We start from the raw sequence: 24,325 nt of genomic DNA on the forward strand, positions 1-24,325 counted from the left end.
ATGTGACCTCAAGGATATGATTTTTTGAAACTTTTTAAGTATTAGGCCATGTGCACATGTTAATTATTTGGTCAGTATTTTACATTAGCATTTGTAAGCCAAAACTAGGAGTGGGACAGTCACAGGAAAAGTATAAAAGCAGCACTTCACGTTCACCACTTCTGTATTTTTTACCCACTACTGGTTTTGGCTTGCAAATACTGAGGTAAAATACTGACCAAATACTCAACATGTGCACATGGCCTTATACTTAAAAAGGTTAAAAAAAATCATATTCCTGAGGACATGTTCACAGGTTGAGTATTTGGTGAGTTTTTTAGCTCAGAATGTGTAAGCCAAAATCAGGAGTGGGTGAAAAATACAGAAATGGTGACGGGTTTCTATCATACTTTTCCTCTGATTGTTCCATTCCTGGTTCTAGCTTACAAATACTGAGGTAAAAAACTGACCAAATACTGAATATATGAACATGAACTTAGTCTTCTATCCCACTAGCGTTTTTTGCCATCCGTCGCAATCCGTCGTTTTGGGCAAAAAATGGATCCTGCAAATGTGCCCACAGGATCTGTTTTTTGCCCATAGACTTTTATTAGTGACGGATCGCGACGGATGGCCACACGTCGCGTCCGTCGTGCAACGGATGCGTCGTGTTTTGGCGGACCGTCGGGACAAAAAAAACGTTCAAGGGAACGTTTATTTTGTCCATAGGATCCACCATTTCCGACCGCGCACGCGCGGCCAGAACTCCGCCCCCTCGTCCCCGGACTTGAGAATGGGCAGCGGATGCGTTGTAAAACTGCATCCGCTGCCCACGTCGGGTCACAATTTTCACAACGTGCATCGGTACGTCGGCCCGACGCATAGCGACGGGCCCGTACCGACGCTAATGTGAAAGAAGCCTTAGGCTATGTTCCCATGATAAGCTTTTGGTGAGTTTCTGATGTTGCAGATTTTCTGCACCCATTAAGTAAAATAAATTACTTGCATTTTTTCGAAAAAACACAGCGTAAAAAACTCACCAGCAATTCATAGAGTGGGAATGTAGCATAAAGGGTTGTTCTCACGTGGTGGCAGGTAACTAAACAATGAGCATTAAACAATAAACCTAAACATCCTTTCTTTCTTCTGATTGAGGAGGATATTTAATAAGAATAAAATTGCAAAGTCGATTATTTTTTCAAGTGCTTTTGCATTTTGCTTATTGATGCTGAGACACGTTAAAAATAATAATAATATTAATAATAATTATAATATTAATATGGACAAGCCATATCAATGTTTAAATTAAATCTTTATCCTAATTTGATGCTTCTGATAGATTTGGGGTATCAGTGATTATATTTTTACTTTTTTTTTATTAAGCCTTTAAAGCTCTTACATCTTACACACCTATGGGAGGCTGCCTGAAGGGAGAGGCTGGGGTGTTGACACAAGTAATATCAGAACTTCTGCTGGCATCTGTTGTTTTGATCGAGAGATAGAAAATAATGAAGAGAACTATGTAGGTTGTATGGTGTGTATGTGTCTCTGGTGCAGAGAAGGAAGGAGAAGAAGTGAATTTAGAGGATCACTTCCAGCAATGTATATATTCACGTAACCTATCACCTAACAGAAATGCTATTTAGGTGAGTCATTGTTTTTCCTTTCTTTGGTTATGGGAAAAGAACGGTCAAAATGGTAAAAAAGAGAACACATATGTAGATATATCCTATGGACATTTGCACACAAGGTGATTGTGTGGTGGTTGTTTTTCACACAATGGTAGCAAATTCACTGACAAAGAGTTGCAGTTTCTGAAAGGCATCACTTTATGTGACTGTACACTTGTGAATCCTCACATCGTGTGCACACAGTATTTTCCGGCGCTAGCTCTAGGAGCGGGTTTTCATGAGACCACAAGTATGCGATATGTGTATTCCGGCCACATTTCGACTAGATTGTTTCCAGTCTTGCTCAATGCATTTGCACTAAGCCATGACAATCTAGTCGGAATGTGGCCAGGAGGATTCACAAGTCCGCAGTCACATATAGTGACTGCAGACTTGTAGGTTAAGACCAGACAACCCCTTTAATGGGAGTTTCCAAGTACTTTAAAATTGATGGCCAATTTTTAAGTGAAGTCATCAAAAGTAGACTGATGGGGTCTGGGACTCTTGACACCATTGCTGATCAGATCTTTGAAGGAGCCATAACACCGACATTCCTTTTAGTACTTTAGTTTTAAGCAAGTAAGCTCAATTGTCCCTACAGTTGGGTTAATCTGCTTCTTGTCTTCCATGATAACAATTCACATGTCTTGTATATTTCTGACTTTTTTTAAGTGAATTCTTGCCTCCTATTTTAAATTAATTGTAGCAAAATTATTTGAACATTCCTCTTATAGGTATTATAATTGCATTACATAACATCAGTAAAACATGAAATAGCAAGCAAAAAGATTGCACGGTATAAAACATAGACACATGATGATGCACGTCTGGCAATGTACAGCAATAGGAGACAATGGAGTATAAATAAAGCAGAGCTGTGAGTGCTACATATACATTACATTGTGTGCTGAGCAGTCTGGCAGATGACAGCCTACAGGCAGGGGTGGCTTCACAGAGGTCCTATGTACTGGTAACACAAAAGTCTATTCTGTGCTAATGTGCCAGTACATGTATGTACAATACGCAGGACATGAGTCAAGCACTCAGTTTGTTGTCTGTTCTGGCTGTGTTTTTTTTACATGTATTGTTATTATAAAAGTGAAATCTTAATACAGGTGTAAAACTTCTGGAAGAAAAATAATGAGAACATTATTGCCTAATTCCCAATAAATGCTCTGTCTCTCTCTCTATCTCTCTCTCTCATTCTTTAGCTCGATCTCTTTCTCTCTGTATCTTTATCTTTGTTTCTTTTTGTCTCTCCCTCACATTCTCTGTCTGTCCATCTCTTTCTCTCTCATTTTCTCTTTCTCTATCTTTCTCCCTCTCTAATTCGCTGTCTCTATCTCTCTTTCGCTCCGTCTCTCTCTTTATCTTTCTCTCTCTCATTCCCTGTCTCTATCTCTCTTTCTCCCTGTCTCTTTCTCTATCTTTATATATCTTTCTCTATCTCATTCTCTATCTCTTCATCTCTCTTTCTCTCTCTCATGCTCTGTTCTCTACCTCTCTTTCTCTCCGTCTCTTTTTCTATCTTTTTCTCCATCTATTTTTCTTTTTTTATCTCTTTAGCTCTCTCTCTCATATGGAGTTGGTTTGGGGTATTATTCTGTTTTCTTGATGTATTCTTTTCTTATGTCATGTTTGTTAAAATTAGTAACGTGATTAAAAAAAAACCAACTAAACAAATAATTATTTTAACTTAAAGACTAAAATATAATTCCCTTCTAATATGTATAGTTTTGTTATAACTTAAAATAACTTTTCCTTATCATATGACATGAAAAAGTGGGGCGGGTTGCTTAGTGTGTAGTGAATTTATGTTGTCGAGGCAGGCAAGTCAAACAATCATTTTTCACGGTCTCTTATGATCTCTATATGTCACAGGGCTCGGCTATAGAACTACTTTGTCAGATATATCTGAAATAGCTTATTAGAATTACAGTTCACTGAGCATTTATTAGATGTCACTGTGAAACTAAAGCATCACAAAGTCTAGATATGGCAGGTAGTAAGTGTACTTGATTTTAAACAAAGCAGATTTAAAAAAAAAAGTAGTAAAAATAATGTTAACAATTGAATTAAAACTCAAAAATATAAATAAATTTTTTAACATTATAACGCTCTAGGGCTATCATTTAAATTTAAAATATCACAATATTATAAATATTCTTAACGTTTACTGAAAACCTTTACAATTCTGACATTATGTGGGAAAAATGTTAATTTTATTGATTTGAAATCCAAAACTAAAACACAGACTGAGACACCAGAAGATCTTGAGCACGTGTAAACTTATAACTATTATCAAAAGGTATAAAAGTGTAAAAAATCCATAAAAGGTGACATCCCGGAGAGCTCCAAATTTGGAGCAAAAGTAAAACAATGTGTATTTTCCTAGTCGAACGCAACATTTTAACATTTGTCAAGCAAAGAACAATTCATAGGTAATTTGTAGTTTTAGTTATTAGCAATGTTAATATTGTATTACATGAAATTCTTAATATACAAAAGAATCCAAGTAAAAAAATAAATAAATAAAATTAGTTAAATATTGAAGTGTTTGGAAAATCTAGTGATTTAGGATTATTGTTAAATTGTGATTATCTATGTAGTTTTTAATAAGAGGAGCACATACCTGGATGACAGACTCTGGAGCTGTGTGAGTAATGAAACAGGTAATCAAGAGGAAACTAACTCAGCAGGACCTAAAGGAGGAAACGCTTGGATAAAAGCTGTTTAACCATTGAAGCCAAGCCTGCTGGCACCTACTGACATTGGTTATAGAGTTTATCAGAACTGCACTATAATTCACCCCATCATTAACTTGTGTCTCTCCTCTGTTAGTACTTGCACTGTGATTATAAAAGGATCCAGTTCATTTTAATGTAGCAATAATGAATGCGTCATTTAACTTTTATAAGTCAGTGAACTATGATACTTTCATTGTAATAATACAGGTAACTCCAATACTTCAGTGTCTACCGGAGAAGATGTGCCATTATTCCCTATAGTAACTGGTATGACAATCCTGAACAGTAAAGATATCAGAAAAAAAAATGTAGGCAACTTACCGGTCTTCAGAGAAATCCCCAGACCTGCCAACGCCCAGCATGGATCGGGGTGAGCGCCCACGCCAAATGGAGACAAGAGGAAAAATGATCCAGCTGAAGGCGGAGGCGGTTCAAACGTTGTGAGACTTTATTGGACAACTAAAACAATATAGCGTTCTTCAAAAAAAATCTTTACATAGCGAACACCTGGCACACCAGTAAGGATGATCAAAGCGTTTCAACTATGGAGTCTTACTCATCATCTAAGTCGTTTGCAAACTTTATTCTTTATTATAAACCAGTTCAAGAGGAAGGTTGACATTTAAACAGGTTCCTGTAAATCCCTTTAATATCTGGACTTTAATTAAATAATTCAAAAATACGTATCAATCATTTTTTTGGTAGACAGTCTTTTATACTTAGTGTTGAACTTCTGTTTATGGACGTACCCCTCAAAATGGAATGTGTCGATAAATAAGAGAGTGTGATCCATCTCACCCATGTTGAAGTAGCCAGCGAATCCTCATCTCGGATTTAAAAAAAAAACACACTCTTGCTCAGTGGTAAACTTACAAAAAGGTAGGGATATCCATCCATTTTTAGATGAAAAAAAATTTAATTGTTTTTTTATTGACAGCAGAATTAAATAAAAAAAGAACATTCCTACGGTAGTACTATAGAAAACAAAAGCAAATATAAATAAATATATGTAGATATATATTTATATACAATATATATATGTGTGTGTGTGTGTGTGTGTGTGAAGGTTCAGGCAGCTGTATACATATTTAATATTTATATTTTAATATTTAATATTTATATAGTTAATTCTATAGTACTGGGAACATTCTGTTTTATTCAATTCTACCAATACTTAAAAAAAAAAAAAAAATAGAATCCAAAACACAGCTGGATTTTCTTACCCCTGGATTATCCTTGCCCCATTTCCATACTGTAAACGTTATTGAGTATAAAAACAGTTTGAAACAAAATGCAGACTGTGTATCTAATAATATGTAGACAATGGCTCGATTCATCGTTTGTGTTTTTTTTAAAGACACACTCCCATCAAAGTTTTTACCTTCTTAATATATTGCAGTCATCATATTATATAGCGGTATATGAACAATTGATCATTTTGCTTTGCTACCCAATTAATAATTCTATTTTCTCTGCTTTGTGTAGAAACAGGAAGTCTCTTGTTCCTGTATTTATCAATCCCCTCTACAACACCTGAATCAGCTGCTCCCTCCTCCCCCTGCCATATGCTATAGACTTTTGCAGTGACTTATAACTTGTGCAAAGAAAATTTACTTCCTGTTTCTACATAGCGCTTAGAAGGATTCAGCTAGCCAATTTTTAATCATGTGATGTCACAGACCTAATGGAAAAGAGAAGAATAAACTGGGTACAAGGGGAAAATGAGCAATTGTAAGTACACAGTGCTATATAATATGATGACTGCAATATATTAAGAGGATAAAAACTTTAATGGGAGGAGTGTTTCTTTAAGTCACTTTCTTTTTTTATCTTGTATTAGTTGTCGTTTTTGGTGACAAATTTTTGAAAATGGCACACATAATTCATGAATTTGGCTCACTTCCCTTCATTAACTTTTTCACCACTATTAGAGGGGACAAGTTGGTGCCAAACAAGAGTCGCAAGTTGGTGCCAAAAGTATCAAAAATTGCACTATACTAGGTGGGGACTGGAGTCAAGTTGTGCCAAATTTTATGACTTTTTAAAAATTGGCAATTGATGAATCCCACGAAAACATCAGGAAAGGCTAAACTCCTCCCACAAGCAAACAAAACAGGGGAGCACATATGAAATAGATTTTAAAAAAGGTGCAAATAAAATAATGAATTGTGTGCAAACAAAAGGCTCAAAACACTCAAAATTAGACAAAAATAGGCACAAAGGCAATGAAATGGAAGTCTTCAAACAGAGGCTGGACAGACATCTGTCTGGGGTAATTTAGTGAATCCTGCTTTGAGCAGATGACCCAGGAGGTCCCTTTCAACTCTAACATTCCATGATTCTATGAATCGAGGCCAGTGTATCTAGATGCTCAGGCCTCAATTCATCATTGATGCTTCTCCACTTTTCTGGAGTAATTTTCTCCATTTTTTAGTGGCTTTAGTATATTCCCCTTATTCTCTAAGACCCATTTCGTCATTGCCTGTGTCTGTTTTTTGTCTATTTTTCTGTGTTTTTGCACCTTATTTTTGTTTTTAACCAATTTATTACTCTATTGGTGGCTTTTTTTAAATCAATGTAATTTTCATTTCTACTCCCTTGTTTTGCTTTGTTTTCCAATTTGCGGGTGGTCTAGCAATTGTAGATATTTTTGCTTGATTCAGCAAATTCAATGTTTTAAAGGTTGCAAAATTTGGTGCAATTTTGCTCGAGTTCCCCTCTTGTGTATTTTTCAGTGCAACAGTATTTTTTTTGTTTTGCAACTTTTGGTGCCAAATTGCAACTTTTGCCACTAAACAATGCAAAAAAAAAAACACAGATCAAGACAGGAACATATCCCATTTCTGACTTAGCGCCAAGCTCATGAACCGTCGGTGCCATTTTGATGAAAAACGACAAATACCGTAATACCACAAGATAAAAAAAATTGACTTAAAAAACATGTAAATGGTGATTTAGGGTCATTGACTGCTTATTGTATGAATACATAAGCCCTGATTCATCATTTGCATATTTTATAAAACACTTTCCCATTTTGTCTTTTGGTATTACTTACCATTTTTGGAGCCAAATTAATCAAAATCATGCACACGACTCAAAAATTTGGTGCAAAGTCTAAAATGGGCTTTTTGGAATACAAAAGTAGCAAAAATTACACCCAAATACTGGCACACTCAAAAATACACATGGGGACCCGGAGTGAAGTTGTGACAAATTTTGCAACTTTTTAAAAAAGTCGAAATCGATGAATTGGGCGAAAACATCTGAAATTACTAGAATCAACCTGCAAATCAGAAAACAAAATATAGGAGCGCATAAAATAGACTTCAATAAAGGCGCAAATGTCTTTATTCATAGTCACTTTTACAGTATGGAACAATAAGCAATAATTATAAACAGTAAATAAACACTAAGCAATAATATTTCTTTTTATTACTTACCCTCCTGAAGTTTATTAATATAACCTCTTTTAAATGAAATTTGTTTTAGCAAATCTATCACTTCAGATATCATGAATGATGTCAGAGCTTTGTGGATTTTGTGAACTATTCGACAAGGGTTACACAGCTACTTTTAAGCTGCGAAAAGTAAAATTTTTCTGCAAAAGGTTTAATTTTGGAAATAATCTAATTTTCTGGCAAATTGATAAGCTTTGTGTTGCACAACAGGAAATGCACACGATTAAAACTACAGGACATACTTGGCAAAAAAACCATTTACCGATTTGCTGTTGTTTAAATATCCATTAAAACAGGCAGTCCAAAGTCTATACTATAGTTGGTCTATACTAAGCGCATAGGCTGCCATAGTCTTATTTACATGGGGCAATGCACCGTTGATGACGATTATTTTTTTAACTGTGTAAAACGTCATTTTATCCAATGAACAAGAGTTCATTCATTAGGTGATTGGCGGTTTGTACATAGCAAAACAATCATGAGACGAGTGTTCTTACAATGATTATTTACATTGATCTCATAGTGTAAATGTTGCTTAAAGGGTTGACCATCAATCTTAAATTCCTAGATTTTGCCTTTAAAAGCCACTCTACATTGTAACTCAAAGTATTGCTGTTGATGCTTCTATCTTTTTGCACAACTTGCAAAGGATGTTTAAAAATGTCCATAATATTGAACAAACACTTTGCACAACTGCACTGCACATGACCTTGGTCTTTTTCTGTACTTTCTTATGTAAATATAACCAAACTTGTAAATGTCTTTTGGCTTCGATGTGTGCATTTACAATGTCAGGTTTATAGGGTAAAATGCACTTTAGATAAGCATTATTATGTACTGAGCCGTGGACATCACGGGCACAGCCGGATCAGCTGTGCTATGGCACATGGGGGAAAGGGCACCCACTGAGAAAGCTAAATCTGCCCGGAGCTGGTCAACACTGATTTCCCCATCATGGTGTATTGTATGCTGCAACACCAGGATGGCAGTGAACAATACACAGCACAGCACACCCACTGCCGCAGACGGAGCTTCCTGCTATGTTAACCCATAATTAAAAAAAAAAAATAAGTAATGTCACTGAACTCCTATTTGTGTCTCTAACAGCACTTAATTAAAGTCTTAGTGAATATCCATGACAGTGGGCTCCATATTATTTTATACTTGTGATATCATTTTACTTTATACTAGTATCCAGATGAGGTGGAGATCAAGCAATAGATAAAAGGATTTCACAGGACATTTAACAAGCAAACAGAACATCTTTATCTTGGAATGTTATCAAATTTTGTCTGGAGACAATTTTTGTGTTAAAAAAATGGGACCAAAATGGGGGAAAAATTTGCCCCCTCCCTAAGTTTTGAAAGCCTTTATATGCAAAGTTGGAAGATTAATATTTTTCCTGACATAAATCCCTTTCTTAAAAACCCGGCAATATATCAGAGATGGATGATTGCTTCATATTAAAGAGTGGCAATAGTGAAATGTTAATCGTATTTATGAGTATAACCTGATATTCATGGAGCGCCCCCAGACGTAGGGCCACGGGGTACTCGGTACCGGGCCTCTCTGTCTCAGTTTTGGGGTCGTCACGGTGGCTAGACCCGGTTCGTGACCCTGCTAAGGGGCGTCCAATGAAAGATGAGATAATGGTGCGTGGTGTAGGTCGCGGTGAATAACGAGGACACAGGGTTGCAGTCTCTTTATCTCTTTACTGAAGGCTTCAGGATCCGCAATCCAGAGTACTGTTAACAGGGCTGGCTGAGACCGGCCGGTCCGAAGGCACATCCAGAGCTCCCTTTACAGGTGGAAATCAGTGTCTACATTCTAGCGCCTGTGTGTTGTAGTACTTCCCTGCTGAGCACCACGGGATAGTCCTCACAACTGTTGTGTATATTTCTGTTCTTTCTCTCTCTCTGTCCCCCAGATGATATGGATGGGACGCACCCGTATGATGGGGTAGGCCTGGAGCTATTTTATAGGGACCCTAGGGACGCCCCTCTCCCACAGTTTGCCTCCGTTGTCTTCGTTAGGTGTAATGGTGAGACAGCCAACCTATGGTTAACTGCCCGGCCGTAGTTTAAAGTAATGCGTGGAGTCTCTTACTTTCTCGGCGTTCTGGCCACCGGCTCCGCGCCTCAGAAGGATGTTGCTGATCTTGAGGCACGACTCCTTCTGGTATTATCTCCTTTTTGCTGTATTTCCGTTCCTCACTTCTCCACAATAAACCTCGCTTCTTGTCCTTCCTTTGGAGTCTGCCGCTGTAAGGCACAGGCACAACTCCGTAACGATCTGTCCCTTTCTAGGACTCTGCCAGGATCCCACCCCTGACAGGTCCTCTCTCTAGCTCTTCCCAGCTACTTTCTCCCTAACTTCCTGTCCAACCCCCAGTTTTACCAGAGCGTGAGGAGTGGCCTACTAGCTAGAACCACTCCCCCTGGTGGCCGGAGTGTGAAGTGTAGAGTGTGTGTGATACCTGGTCAGGTGAATTCCTTAAGTGCCATCAGACGTACCATCACTCCCCTTAGTGGCGGAGCATCAGTACTGCAACGACCCGGACTCTGGGGCGCTGCATTCACACATGAAGCAGATGAAAACAATATTTGTTTTTGAGATATTGAACTATGGCTCAAAGATAATGAAATAAAAAAAACTGATGTGAATAGTTATAAGAAGCATAATAGTTTCCAACACCTCCCACGGATTAATAATATCCCAAAGCAAAAATTCAAAAGACTGAGACATAATTGCATCATTGAAGAAGTATTACTAGATCAATTTGAAATAATAAAGGGAGGTTCTTAGAAAGAGGATACAACAAGGGAATAATAACAGAAGTTAAAAATGAATTTAAGACTACAGAAGTAAAAATGAAAAGCCATGTATGTGGATTACCAAATAAAACCTCTTTTTGTATCTAACTTTTTACAATAGGCACTAAAAGTAAAGAAAATTATTGAACAACACTGCACTATAGTAAAGAATGATCCAGTTTTGGTCACGTTTTATTAGACAAATCAGACACTTTTCCACAGCACATCAAATTTGAAATACATGGAAAAGTTATGTGAGGGACAATACAAAAAAAACACAATTAGGAGTAAAAAGTTTCTTTACTTATGGGAAATGTAAAGGATGTAGAGACGAAGGAGCTTAAAAGAAAAACAAAGATTGTTAGGAAAGTGTTCCTGCAATCACATTCTCAAAAGAAATTTGAAATTTCCAACCATATTATCTGTGAAGACTCCAACATAGTATATTTTATAATGTCCCTTGTGGGTTTTGTTATGTTGGGAGAACAGGTCCTTGTAAGCTTAAACCTAGAATTAGGAAAGCATTGTCGAAACATTCGAAAACTTAATTACACGGTTTCTTTGCCAACTTTCATAATAAAACATAATAAACCAGTTGTAATGAAATGTTAAGGTCTGGAAGTTGTAAGAGTTAGGGCTCATGCAGACAATCATATTATTGGTCCAAGTCTAATCCTACAAAACATTGGATCGCACTCAGATCAATGTTATGCTATGGGGAAGTGCACGTGTAATTTTTTTCCTCGGACAGAGTCTGCGCGAGGAAGAAAAAATCACTGCATGTATGAGTTTTATCCCATATTTGGATCACACTGAGCCATGCAAGTCAATGAGTCTGTGGAAAACATCGGACTGCACTCGTTTGACATCTGCCCTTACTCCTGAGGAAGCCACACTTTTGGTGGCGAAACGAGTGGGGGCTTTACTCTTCTGCAATTATTTGTCCTCACTTTCAGGTTGCACTGGAAATATTTGTTTCCACAGTTGTTTTGACCATCAGTTGCTCTTAGGACACTTACCTTGATTCTTCCACACTAGGCAATCGTTCTTTCATCCAGTAATAGGTTCTAACTATGTGGTTATTTAATCATTTAGTTAGTGTTTTTATGCCATTTGAATTTGGTATACTATTTTTTCATTTAGATATTGCTGCTTTATTGTTTGCATAGTGCTATTGTTGTATTTATCATTCTCCATAAATTACATAGCCTTATTCTTTGCATACATACCAGTATATTTTGCACCATGAGATTAACTATAAGTGTCTATTGGTCTATACTAGCCACCTCTGTGGTTGTTATTAGCATTTTTAGTGGATTTCCTTGTGTTGGACTTTGCATGAGAGGTGTAGGTCCTTTCATGGGCACACTTGATGGATTAGTTTAGCTATTTTGATTTTGGTTTTGCTAATAAAGTATTTATATTATTGTACTTGGTGATCGTAACTTATTAGCACACGTTTTTTCTTTTCTACAAGATTTCCATGGTTTAACAAAAGGGAGAACATTTTGCTAAATGAGCAGGTCATGCACTGATGGAGAGCTGTAGTTCCTAGTCTATACAAGGTGAGCAGTACATACCTGAATTTCCTCTTGCAGGGCTTGCAAAGGGCTATAGAATCGTCTGGCAGCAATAGGCAAAAGAGCTACCACATGATAAGCATGCATGTAAAACCCATTACCTTTAAGATGCTGTTGATCATCCTCCACCAATGGCACGTGTGGTATCACCTGCTCCAGAGCTGACTGCAGAGCAAGCAGTTTTTGTTCTAGGGAATATTTTACCTGCTCGTCGCCTATGCTGTTCATTAACAAGGCCCATAACTTCAAACTCTAATGACATCACAACTTCAGTATCCATTTGGCTCCCAAGCCTTGTCCACCACAGAATCATCATTATAAGTCTCTTATTTGTCTGCCAGTTGCCTCTGGATAGGAAATAGCCTATGTTCTTTTCTTCCCAATGCATGATCCCTAACTATAGGTTTGCTCAGGCTGAGAGGGCTTCTACCATTGCCAGGCCCCTTCCACCATGGCCAGGTACAGACTGGGGCTGAAATTCAGTCCTGGCATTTGAAATCACACAGGCCCATGTTGTCCCCGTCCCCAAGAACCAGATGGGATATATTACTTATATTACCGTGGATGGAGGAAAGGAAGAGTTTCTTACAAGACCAATATTTTTAATGATACCCCTGGCCTGCTGGGGTAAGTGATGAAGTCAGCAACTTTGTGCTCTATCACAACTCTTAACACCGATTCTGCTAACGACATACTAGACAAGGCAGCCCATAACCAGACAGGCCCTTCTGGCATTTTCCAGAATTGCCAGATGGCCAGTCCGGCACTGACCATGGGTCACAGAGACAACAGTATAGCTTGACTTTCGAATCATCTCCTCCTACCCCCATGTCATCCACAGACAAAGGCTCCTCCTATAAGTCAACTGGAAGAAGATATTCTAGTGTAGTATGTACATTAACCCCTAGGGTACTGTGGGTTAGTGAACTATGGGGCAGAACAGGAAGAGATTTTTATTGACAGAATTAAAATTCCGTTAAGTACAATAATAAGTGTTATGGCAAATAGAGGTGGACTGAGAAGAACATTGATCCAAGTTGAGGGTGATTCTGTCAGAGGCTACATCATTCTGCTGTTACTGAGACAAGTGATGTGACAAATTCCATTCTGCTCTCTATCTTCCACTCTACTGAAAAACCTAAGATAGAAATACAATGAACAAAAACCCTGCGTTGAGTAAAAAGAAATAGTGCATATAAACAACATAAAATGTAAAACACTGTTTTTTATCAAAAAAGCGTAACCACCATTCTACTGCGTCGAGTTGTACACAAATTGGGATGATCCTATACTATCTCTATTATCAAAACCTTGCCATGTGTCAAAAATGACCTCAATGTGAATAAGGGCAGAGTAGGATTGACATATTGTAACAATTCCACCCCTTAGTGCTGAGCTGTCTGTGCAGTGATTGACAGCTCAGTTGTCCAGTCTGGTACAAGGGCGTGGTGAGCTGTCTGCGTTTCGATTGACAGCTCGGCTGTCCAATCTGAGACAGGGAGGTGCTGAGCTCTCGTCAGATGCTCCGAGTTCCCATGAGTGCTCAGATATTTGAGTAGGCAGTCTCAGATAGCAGTCAACTGTAGCTTCATCTAAATGTAGTTGGTTTCCTTGTGTCTTGCATTTTGCTTGATGATCTTTCATTGCCTGACATTGGACTTTTTTTTGACCCTCTGTCTGTTAACACCTTGGCTCTGATCTGCTACCCTCCTGGTATTTTGACCTTGGACTGTTACCTTACTATGCCTTTGTCTCTTCTCTGTGTTTATGACATAAATTCCTGGTTATTAACCTTGGGTTCCTTGACTATCCCGACTCACATTTTGTCTGTGAGAAGTGACTCAGCGTCACTCATGTCCATTGCCAGTGACAGTTTTTCTTTCATTCAACATACAATTTTGGACATAAGTATAACATTTACTTCATTTATAAAAAAAAGTGTTACCACACTTAACCAACCCTGTAAAAATATTTAATCATCCAGAAGTGCTAGGTAGGTACACTTTGTTAGGCATCAGGATACTCCTGCTGTATAGGGGGAATCCCAAGCCATGTCTTCTGCGGTCTCCCATTCTGTCTCAGCTGCAGAGGACTCTGTTCAGCAAAGAAGTCAGTCTCAGCATCTTGCTCAGTCTCGAGCTGTGCGTCTGGTTGCTGCTGCCTCTACAGGTCCAGCTACAGCAACCAGCATTAGACAGCAGTGAGCAGACGTTCCTGGGACTAAGTCCAGCTTTTGCCCTTCTGAGCATGCCCATGAGACGACCACTCATTTGTGGTCGGAGGGCACATGCCCAGGTCCTCAAGCGACTCCGGATTGGCTTACTAGCAAGGTCCTTGCAGGCTGACATCTATAAAAGGATCTCACGGCCGCATGGCCGTGCTCTAGTATAGGCCGCATGGCCGTGCTCTAGTATAGACCATGACATCAGTGTGTTTGCATGTGTGAATGATTCTGGTGAAAGCTGCTAATAATCCCTTACCCTCTGGTTGTTGAATGAGTATTAGGATGATTGGAGTAGAGTCAGCACCAGGTAGTAGCCTCGCAAGTGCGTCGCTGCGCGCTAAGTGGGTCCCATCAGGCTCTAACCCTGCATTCCAGGGGCTGAGCCAAGCGACCTCACTTGTGCTAAATTCGCTAAGTCCTGTGACAGTAACAGGGAACAGCATCTTATTTAGTAGTTGCGGCGGCTCTGTAAGTAAACAGAGTTCGCTGCTGTTCTCACCGGGTGACACTTAACCCGTGTGTCTTAGGTTTCTACCGCCATATAGTGTCCGCCATTGCCTAGCAGCAGATACCATCTCTGCACGGTGGACCCCAGGTTGTGAACACACCTTATTAATATATTTATTTGGTGCGTTTCGCCGACCCTAATACACTTGATGGCCAAAAAGTCTAAGAGTTCTTTCACATTGAACCCCAACAAAACAGGGTCCAGCCGTACGCTCTGATGGAGCCATCGACCACACGAGGCCAACACTCAGAGGTAGTAGACTGGCCCTGCATTTGAATCACTGAGCTATTGCTTTGAAATGCAGAAGCATTGCAGAGTATTAGATTAGCGATCTGACAGTGTAAAATTGATATCCCGTCTGGGGACAAAGTAAAAAAGTTTTTAAAAAACAACTAAAAATTTTTAAAATATTTCTTTAAAAAAATCTCAAAATAAAGAACAAAAAAAGAAAAATATTAGTCCAATGAATACATTTATTTATGTAAGGCCGGTTTCACACGTCAGTGGCTCCGGTACGTGAGGTGACAGCTTCCTCACGTACCGGAGCCACTGACACACGTAGACACATTAAAATCAATGCATCTGTGCAGATGTCATTGATTTTTTGCGGACCGTGTCTCCGTGTGCCAAACACGGAGACATGTCAGTGTTCGTGGGAGCGCACGTATTACACGGACCCATTAAAGTCAATGGGTCCGTGTAAAACACGTACCGCACACGGACGTTCTCCGTGTGCCGTGCAGGAGACAGCGCTCCAGTAAGCGCTGTCCCCCCCACATGGTGCTGAAGCCGCGATTCATATCTTCTGTGTAGCAGCGTTTGCTGTAAAGAAGATATGAATAATCCATTTTTTTAGTGGTATTTCGTGTTTAAAATAAAGCTCCAGGTCCCCACCCCCTGTGCGCCCCCCGCTGTTCTGAAAATACTCACCCGGCTCCCTCTTTGGCTGTCGCTGCTTCCTGTCCTGGCCGCACCTTCCACTGTATGCGGTCACGTGGGGCCGCCGATTACAGTCATGAATATGCGGCTCCACCTCCCATAGGGGTGGAGCCGCATATTCATTACTGTAAATGAGCGGCCCCACGTGACCGCATACAGTGCGCCAGAATTATGGTTTTTTTGGTCGCCATGACATTGCATTAAAATGCAATAACGGGCAATCAAAAAAACATATCTGCACCAAAATGGTATCACTAAAAACATCAGCTCGGCGCGCAGAAAATAAGCCCTCACCCGACCCCAGATCACGAAACATGGAGACGCTACGTGTATCGGAAAATGGTGCAATTTTTTTTTTTTTTTAGCAAAGTTAGGAATTTTTTTTCACCACTTAGATAAAAAAATAACCTAGACATGTTTGGTGTCTATGAACTCGTAATGACCTGGAGAATAGCAGGTCAGTTTTAGCATTTAGTGAACCTTGCAAAAAAGCCAAACAAAAACCACGCATTGGATTACACTTTTTTGCAATTTCACCGCACTTGGAATTTTTTTCCCTTTTTCTAGTACATGGCATGGTAAAACCAATGATGTCGTTCAAAAGAACAATTCGTCCCGCTAAAAATAAGCCCTCACGTGGCCATATTGATGGAAAAATAAAAAAGTTATGGCTCTGGGAAGGAGGGGAGCTAAAAGCGAACACGGAAAAGCTGAAAATTCCCAGGTCATGAAGGGGTTAACAGAAGGCGAACCCGAGTGGGGACTTGCTTTTTTTGTGGATGGAGATGAAGCTTTTGTTGGGAACATTTTACATAACTTTTGGCATCACAATTATCTGGTGCTCTAAGCTGACCACTTAAATCCGGGTTTACATCTAAACTCTCCAAATAACTTGGTTCAAATGAAAGCCACAAGAGGGCCATTCACTGTAATGTGGCAGCAGAATTACTCTGGACTATGTCTGGCCTCTGTTCAGTGTTGTCCTTCTTTTCAGAAGTGTTCAAAATTGTGGTGGACTACGATTTAATGCACTCCTAAATAGGCCGGCGTCACACTGGCGAGTTTTACGGACGTATGAGCGCAGAAAATACATCCGTAAAATACGCATAACACACGGCACAATGATTCCCTATGTCCCAGCTCCTATCAGCCGTATTTTACTGATCCGTATTATACGGTCCTCTACGGCAGTACAAAATCGCAGCATGCTGCGTTTGTCACCGTATTGCGCAAATAAATCGCCAATGAAAGTCTATGGGGGCGAGAAAAATACGGATTCCACACGGACCAGCAGTGTGACTTGCGAGAAATACGCAGCGGTGTTAGTGAAAAGCCGGTAATTCAATTGCCGGCTTTTCATTTCTCCTTCCCAAACCCGACATGATATGAGACATGGTTTACATACAGTAAACCATCTCATATCCCCTTTTTTTTTACATATTCCACACTACTAATGTATTGTATGAAAGGGTTAAAAACCACACACACACATTATTAAAAAGTATTTTAATGAAATAAATACACAGGTTGTTTTAATATTTTATTGCTCTCTCAATCCAACAGAAGACCCTCGCTTGGCAAAATAATAAACCAACAATATACATACCTTCTGATGAACTGTCACGTCCCACGAAGTAAATCCATCTGAAGGGGTTAAATCAATTTACAGGCAGGAGCTGTGCTAAAGCACTCGCTCGTACCTGTAAACCCCGGGTGCTGAAAGGAAAGCTGGGTGATCTGTACTTACATTGAGTCACGGTGAGGTGCCCTCTGCTGGATGTTCTCATGAACTGCAGCCTTGGAAAAGTTCCCACGCTCGAGTTCATGTGAGTTCATCCGGCAGAGGGCGCTGCAAAACAGCTGACATGTCGTGGCTTTGATGTGGGCTCACCGCCGGAGCCCAAATCAAGGCAGGGGATCTGACCTCGGATGTACTATCCCGTCCGACGTCAGAAAGGAGTTAATGGAAATATAGGGGACTTCCACGCTATTGGTAGTGTAAAGGCTCTGTAAAAGCGCTATAGATCCTTCCCCCACAACTTTTTTAGCAAATTCTGCACTATCAAATCCAAATGCCCCCTTCCCTTCTGACCCCCGCAGTGTGCCTAAACCACATTTAGCATCCACATGTTTGGCAATTCTGCAGCTATGAGAGCAAATCTATTTACAGGTGCGTGTCTCCAGAAGCATGAGCTGGACACTAAAACATTTAGGTCACTATAACGTACTGGTCACTATAATGGCAGTTTGCAATTTTCACTCAGCAATATTCACTGCTGCTTGTTTCTGGAAAATGCCCATGGAGTCAAAATCGTCACTTCTCCTGTAGATAAACTCCCAAAGGGGTATAATTATCAAAATGACACCACTTGAAGGGGAATTTTACTCTTCCAGCACTTAGGGGCTCTGTATATGAAGTCCGCAAACGGAAAGTCTAGCAAAATCAGCACTCCAGGAGGCAAATATTGCTCTGTTCCTCCCGAGTCTTGCCGTGTGACTAAGCAGTACTGTATAGCCACATATGTGGTATTTCCACATTCATCAGAAATTGTATGACACATTTTGGTGCCATTTTTACCCATTTCCCATTGTGAAAATGTAAAATGTAAACTCTGGGGCTAAAACAAAATTTGGGCTGTAAAAATGTATTTGTTTTCTTTATTGCCCAATGGAATAAAATTCTTTGATACACCTGTGGAGAAAGGCCGTACTGGGCCCCTGGCAATTAGGGGAGGCCGCCATGACAGGGGAACGTGCGACGTAAGTGAGCTTCTTAGGACTGCTGGGGGTGACAAGGTTAAAGGATCTGAGGGGAGGGGAAGAGTTTTTTGAATTTGAAAATGGAGGAGGGGTTATGGTCAGGGGGGGGGGGGGACCTTATAAAAAGGGGCGGCCACGTGAGTGGGGCAACCATTTTGGGTACTCACCGGCCACAGACGAAAGCTCCAGAGTACTCACCACGATGGATGTGGAGGCCTTACTGCAGCAGTTGAGGGACGCAGCGGGCACTCAGGGCGCTGATTGGCTGCAGGCTTCGGTTTCCAGCCTGCTCCAGGGGACGGTAGCCAGAGCCTCCATCGCTCCTCCAGCAGGACGCCGGCCGCGGAGGTCCCGTCCTCCGGCGCGCTTAAGCCCTGAGGCTACCCCCCGGGTCCGGCGCCGCGTTAGGAGCCCCTCCAGGGACCCTCCAGCCAGGGCCGGCGGGCGCACTCCCCCTGCCCCGCGCCCACAGGCTGGGAGGAATCCTTCCTCCAGGCGGGACCCACAACAGGGGCCGGGTTCCTCCCCCCCCGCAGCACAGAGGCGTCGGGATTCAGGACCGGGAGCGGCAGGTGCGAGCAGCCCGGCTGGCCCTGCTCGGCGTGGAGGAGCGCGAGGAGCCAGGGGACGGGCCCCCATGCGGAGGAGATCCAGCGGCCGGCAATCGGTCGGCTTGTCTTCAGGTGCGCAGAGGAGAGTGGCGCAGGACGGACACCAGGGACCTGACACAGCGGCAGCGGCTCCGGTGAGAGGCGGGCAGCAGCCGGCTGCCTCTGTCAGCGGTGCTCCAGCATCGTTACACGGCCGGAGTCTCAGGCAAGATGGCGCCGCAGCAGGGAGCTCGGCGTCACGTGACCAGGATCTTCACCAAGATGGCGCCGCATCCTGGAGCTCTGCATGTATAATCCAGGACTCAGGACCTCCCCAAGATGGCGGCGCCCTGTGGACAGCGGCGGCAGCTCCGAGGGGCCCTCCCACTATCGCCGGTTTGCCTGCTTCTGGCGGTGGGCAGCTGGTGAGGCAGGTTGACCCGGGAGCTGCGGAGCCAGCGGTATCCAGACCCAGCATGGAGCCAGCACTCATTCATCAGGATCCAGGATCTGCGGCTGCTGGGTTCACAGCACCCAGGCAGCCAGGTGAGAGCCAGCAATTTTCTTTATTTAACCCCTGCTTAGCTCCTAATGAGGTTAGGGACCGGGAGGCATTTATGGGGGGTGCTAGTGGGGGGATGAATTTAATTTTACATGGCCTTAGAGATTTGGCTAGAATTTGGTACGGGGGTCCTATTGGGGTGGGGTCACCTACAGCGGCTTGGCTAGGGAGCGCAGAAAGGGCGACGGGTGTGGGTCTGCTATCGGACACTGAAGCGCTTTCACAGGGTGGAGGCCGGGGTACGACAGGCTCAGCTGCGTCGGGGGGAGGCAGCAATGATGCGGAAAGGGGGTCTGGGTCAGCTGATTTGGGAAGCGGGGCTCAGAGCGCAGGGGCTAGCAAAGAGAAGGAAAACGAGGAGGCAGTGCGTTTGGACGATTCAGCAAGGAGCGAGGTATACGTGTGCTTTGAGGGGCCTCTGGGGTCACATTTAAAGGGGGAGGTGAAAGAAAAGATTTGGAAAGGGGACTATGTGGATATCTTTTCATTGCTACCGTTAGAGAGATTCAATCTTGATAGGTTACGGAGAGATGATTCAAAAAAAGAGGACGAGGAAAAGAAGAGGTATCGTCTGATCCCTCGTTCTTTTTCGAATTGGTTACAAGCTTTTGCTATATTGGCGAGCGTCATAGGGGAAAAGGCACCGGAAAATTGTTCCGGTCTCTTTTGCTACATGGATGCAATTGGTGAGGCTTACAGGGTGTATGGAGGGCAAGGCTGGCTGCGATATGATGAGCAATTTAGGCAGCGTAAAGCAGTCCGCTCGAGCATACGTTGGGACCATAAGGACATTGCGTTATGGATGAGGGTTATGGCACCGGCTAGAACAAGCCAGGGAAATCAGCCATTTCATGGGGGCGCCGGGAGTTCAGGGCAGTCGGGACACTCGGTCGCAATGCAGAAGGGACTGTGTTTTTCCTTCAATGAGGGGACCTGTAGGTTTGGGAGCAAGTGTAAGTTCAAGCACGAATGTTCAACTTGTGGGGGCACACATGGGGCAACCAGATGTTTCAGAGGTGGGAAAACAAGAGGCGGGGAGGTTGCTGAAAAAAGGGGAGACGCCGGTGCGACTGGACGCGATGGAGGCGTATCTAAATAGATACCCTGATAGAGCGGCAGCGTCACTGTTGAGGGAGGGTTTTGGTTACGGCTTCAAAATTCCGTTTATTGAGCAAGTTGTTTGTTTGTCAAAAAAGAATTTAAAGTCGGCATTGCAGTTTCCTAATGTAGTTTCGGAGAAGTTAAAAAAAGAGGTTGATTTAGGATGGATGGCAGGACCTTTTTCAGTGGCTCCGATCAGCAATCTGAGAGTGTCACCGCTTGGAGTGGTTCCAAAAAAGGAACCTAACAAATTCAGGCTTATTCATCATTTGTCATTCCCGAAAGGTCTGTCGGTGAATGATGGGATTGACCCTCAACTGTGTGCGGTTTCTTACATGTCGTTCGACGCAGCAATGAATTTGGTGCGGCTATGCGGTAGGGGGGCTCTGATGGCGAAGACGGATATTGAAGCGGCTTTCCGCCTGTTGCCAGTACACCCGGAGAGTATGCATTTGTTGGGGTGTTTTGGGGACGGAGGTTTCTTCATTGATCGGTGTCTCCCCATGGGATGTTCACTATCATGTGCTTACTTTGAGGCTTTTAGTACATTCTTAGAATGGGTCGTTAAGGATGTATCTGGTTTGAGCTATTGCTTACATTACCTTGATGATTTTATGTTTGTGGGCCCACCGCAGTCTGCAATTTGCTCGATTTTACTACACACAATGGAGAGAGTAGCTCGGGGATTCGGAGTTCCTTTGGCGGCGGAAAAGACTGTTGGGCCAATGACCACGCTGAGTTTTCTAGGCATAGAAATTGACACCATAGCGATGGAATGCAGATTGCCTGAGGACAAGGTAGTTGCGTTTCGGGAAGAAGTTCAGAAAGCGTGTACACGGCGTAAGTTAACGCTGCATGATTTACAATCTTTGCTGGGCAAGCTGAACTTTGCTTGCAGGATTATGCCGATGGGCCGTCCATTTTGTCGGCGTTTGTCTTTGGCTACGGTGGGAGTGAAATCTCCTCTGCACTTCATCAGATTGACGAGAGATTTGAAGCAGGACTTGAAGATATGGGCCCTGTTCTTGGAGGACTATAATGGCAGATCCATCTGGATTCAAACAGTTGAGAATGCGGTGGATTTAGGTTTTTGCATTAACGTGAGTGAAATGTGTGGCTTCAATGTGCGATATTGCGGTCAGAGCGTAGTAGCGGAGTGGCCACCTAGGTGGCGTGAGCACGGCTTGTTGCAAAATCGGGTTTTGCTACAATTGTTTCCTCGAGTAGTGGCATTGTCAGTTTGGGGCAGAATGGTGATGAACAAAAAAAATCCGTTTTTCTTGTGAACATGTGGGCATTGTGGAAGCCATCAATACACTATCGGCAGCATCTACGGAAGTGGTCAGGGTACTGCAGCATCTGGTGTTCCTGGGCCTCAAGTTTAATTTGTGGATAGTAGCAGATGGCAAGGCAACCATGCCTACTAACGCTGATAATGTCTTTTTCCATCCACAGTGGCATCAGTCTCAAGGGCTGAGACCTTGCTTGGATTCGGCGGGCCAGGATTGTCCAGCGGAACTGTGGAACCTGCCCTTCGGGCTGTAGGGGAGTTATTTGCTAGATCACTTTCGGATAGGTCTTGGTTGCAATACAATCAAGCTTGGAGCACTTGGGAGAATTGGAAGGGGTCATGTGGGGCTGGTATGGACGATGAGTATAAGCTGTTGTTGTTGGTAGGGCATGTATGGGAGTCGGGTTGGTCGGTGTCCAAGATGAGTAAGTTCCTAGCCGGTCTAGCATTTGGCTTCAAGGCCAGAGGTTTGCGGGATGAGACGAAATCCTTTTTGGTTGCGCAGTTAGTAAGAGGTTGGAAGAAAGGGCAGAAGTCGTTGGACGACAGACGACCTGTTTCCTTTGAAGTGTTGTTAATAATTAGTAGGCACCTGAGTTCTGTTTGTTTCTCAGAATGGGAAGTATCGTTGTTCCATGCGGCTTTTTCGTTAGCCTTTTTCGGAGCATTTCGTTTGGGGGAGTTGGTTAGCCCTTCCAGATACAGGGGAGGGGGTTTGAGGAGAGAAGACGTGGATGTTTCGTCAGATAGGGTGGTTGTGTTTATTCGGTCATCAAAAACGGACGTTACCGGTAAAGGTTGTAAAATAGTGTTATTTGAAGTTCCGGGTTGTCCGTTGTGCCCGGTAATCTGTGTGAGTAACTTACTGAGAAGAGAAGGGGTTCTATCTGACCCATTGTTGGTTCATGCGGATGGTTCTTTCTTATCTCGATTCCAGATTGTTTCAATATTTCGGAAGTGTTTGGAGTTGGGGGGAATTTCACCGGCGAAATACAGCGGGCATTCATTTCGTATTGGGGCTGCGACGGAGGCGGCCAGGAGAGGTTTGGGGGATGAGGTGGTTAAACGAATCGGGCGGTGGGAATCGGAGAGATTCCGATCTTATGTTCGCCCGAGTTTGATATAACCGCATGGTTCCAATGTTTCGGGGTCTTTTTTGTATTGAGTTTGATAGTTGTTCTCCTTTATTCTCTTACAGAACACGGCACAAGGCTAGTTTGGATTATGGGACATTCATTCGTGTTCTGGGCGGCAGAGAGGGCAGCGGTTCGTCCTGATGGTCGGCAGTTGGGTTTTTCACGGGACGTGGCAACATTACGATGGATTGGAAAAAGGGGAATGACGTGGAGCCAATTTTTACCTGAGTTTCACCGTTTTGTGCGCTGGGATCAGTTTCCGCAAATTTTGGTTATTCATTTGGGAGGAAATGACTTGGGGAAGAGGCCTTGTAGAGAACTTATAAAAGACATTAAGTTCGATTTGTTAAGGTTGTGGGCAATGTTTCCTAAGGTTTTGGTAGTGTGGTCCGACATCGTCCCGAGGAAGGTTTGGCGGGGTGCTAGGTCATTGGAGGGGATAAACAAAGCACGGATTAAGGTGAACAAAGCTGTTTCTCGTTTCATGGCAAGGAACGGAGCAGTAGTGGTGCGGCACGTCAACTTGGAGTCCGGTACGGGAGGTTATTGGAGATTGGATGGGGTGCATCTGAACGCGGTTGGTACCGATATGTGGTGTTTGGCGATCCAGGAGGGCATCGAAACAGCTTTGAAGGTTTGGCGGGACATAAATGTCTAGGGTTTTAGGGCATTTATGTTTGTGGCATGGGGTGGTGATCCTCGAAGTTGGTGGAAGTGGAAAATGGCGGATGGATGGGGGGGGGGATCTCAATAGGTCCTGGACTCCCCGGGGTGATTTTAAATTGGTCAAAGGGGGACAGATAATCCCAGGAAGGGATTAGTAGGGGAACAAAAACAGGTGTACGGGTTTGGCCTGGCGGGTGGAGTTTGCCCCTGAGCTGGTGCATAGCGGCTGGGGGTAAGGCGGATATAAGGCCAAAATAGGCGGGACGTTTGGCGGAAAAATGTTGGACATATGTTTCGGGCT

General features: G+C 42.6%; 2 protein-coding genes across 5 annotated transcripts in view; one reads left to right on the forward strand and one right to left on the reverse strand.

Annotated features, from left to right (window-relative positions):
- LOC143806829 (4-galactosyl-N-acetylglucosaminide 3-alpha-L-fucosyltransferase FUT6-like) overlaps positions 1-4,822 on the reverse strand; it is an 86,680-nt gene extending 81,858 nt beyond the window's left edge. The window contains exon 1 of one of the 2 annotated variants that reach the window (XM_077287776.1): positions 4,718-4,822. The gene's annotated coding sequence lies outside the window, so the exon portion shown is untranslated. Of the gene's footprint in view, positions 1-4,281; positions 4,596-4,717 lie in introns of those variants that run through there. The other variant, XM_077287775.1, reaches the window with a different exon arrangement.
- A 1,209-nt stretch (positions 4,823-6,031) lies between these two features.
- The window catches only part of LOC143806831 (uncharacterized), a 197,921-nt gene continuing 179,627 nt past the window's right edge, over positions 6,032-24,325 (forward strand). For all 3 annotated transcript variants that reach the window (XM_077287779.1, XM_077287781.1, XM_077287780.1), the window contains exon 1: positions 6,032-6,127. In XM_077287779.1, the coding sequence (XP_077143894.1) occupies positions 6,081-6,127 (47 nt within the window). In that variant the 5' untranslated portion in view covers positions 6,032-6,080. The remainder of the gene's footprint in view (positions 6,128-24,325) is intronic.

This window comes from Ranitomeya variabilis, chromosome 2, assembly GCF_051348905.1.
Source record: "Ranitomeya variabilis isolate aRanVar5 chromosome 2, aRanVar5.hap1, whole genome shotgun sequence".
Lineage (NCBI taxonomy): Eukaryota > Metazoa > Chordata > Amphibia > Anura > Dendrobatidae > Ranitomeya > Ranitomeya variabilis.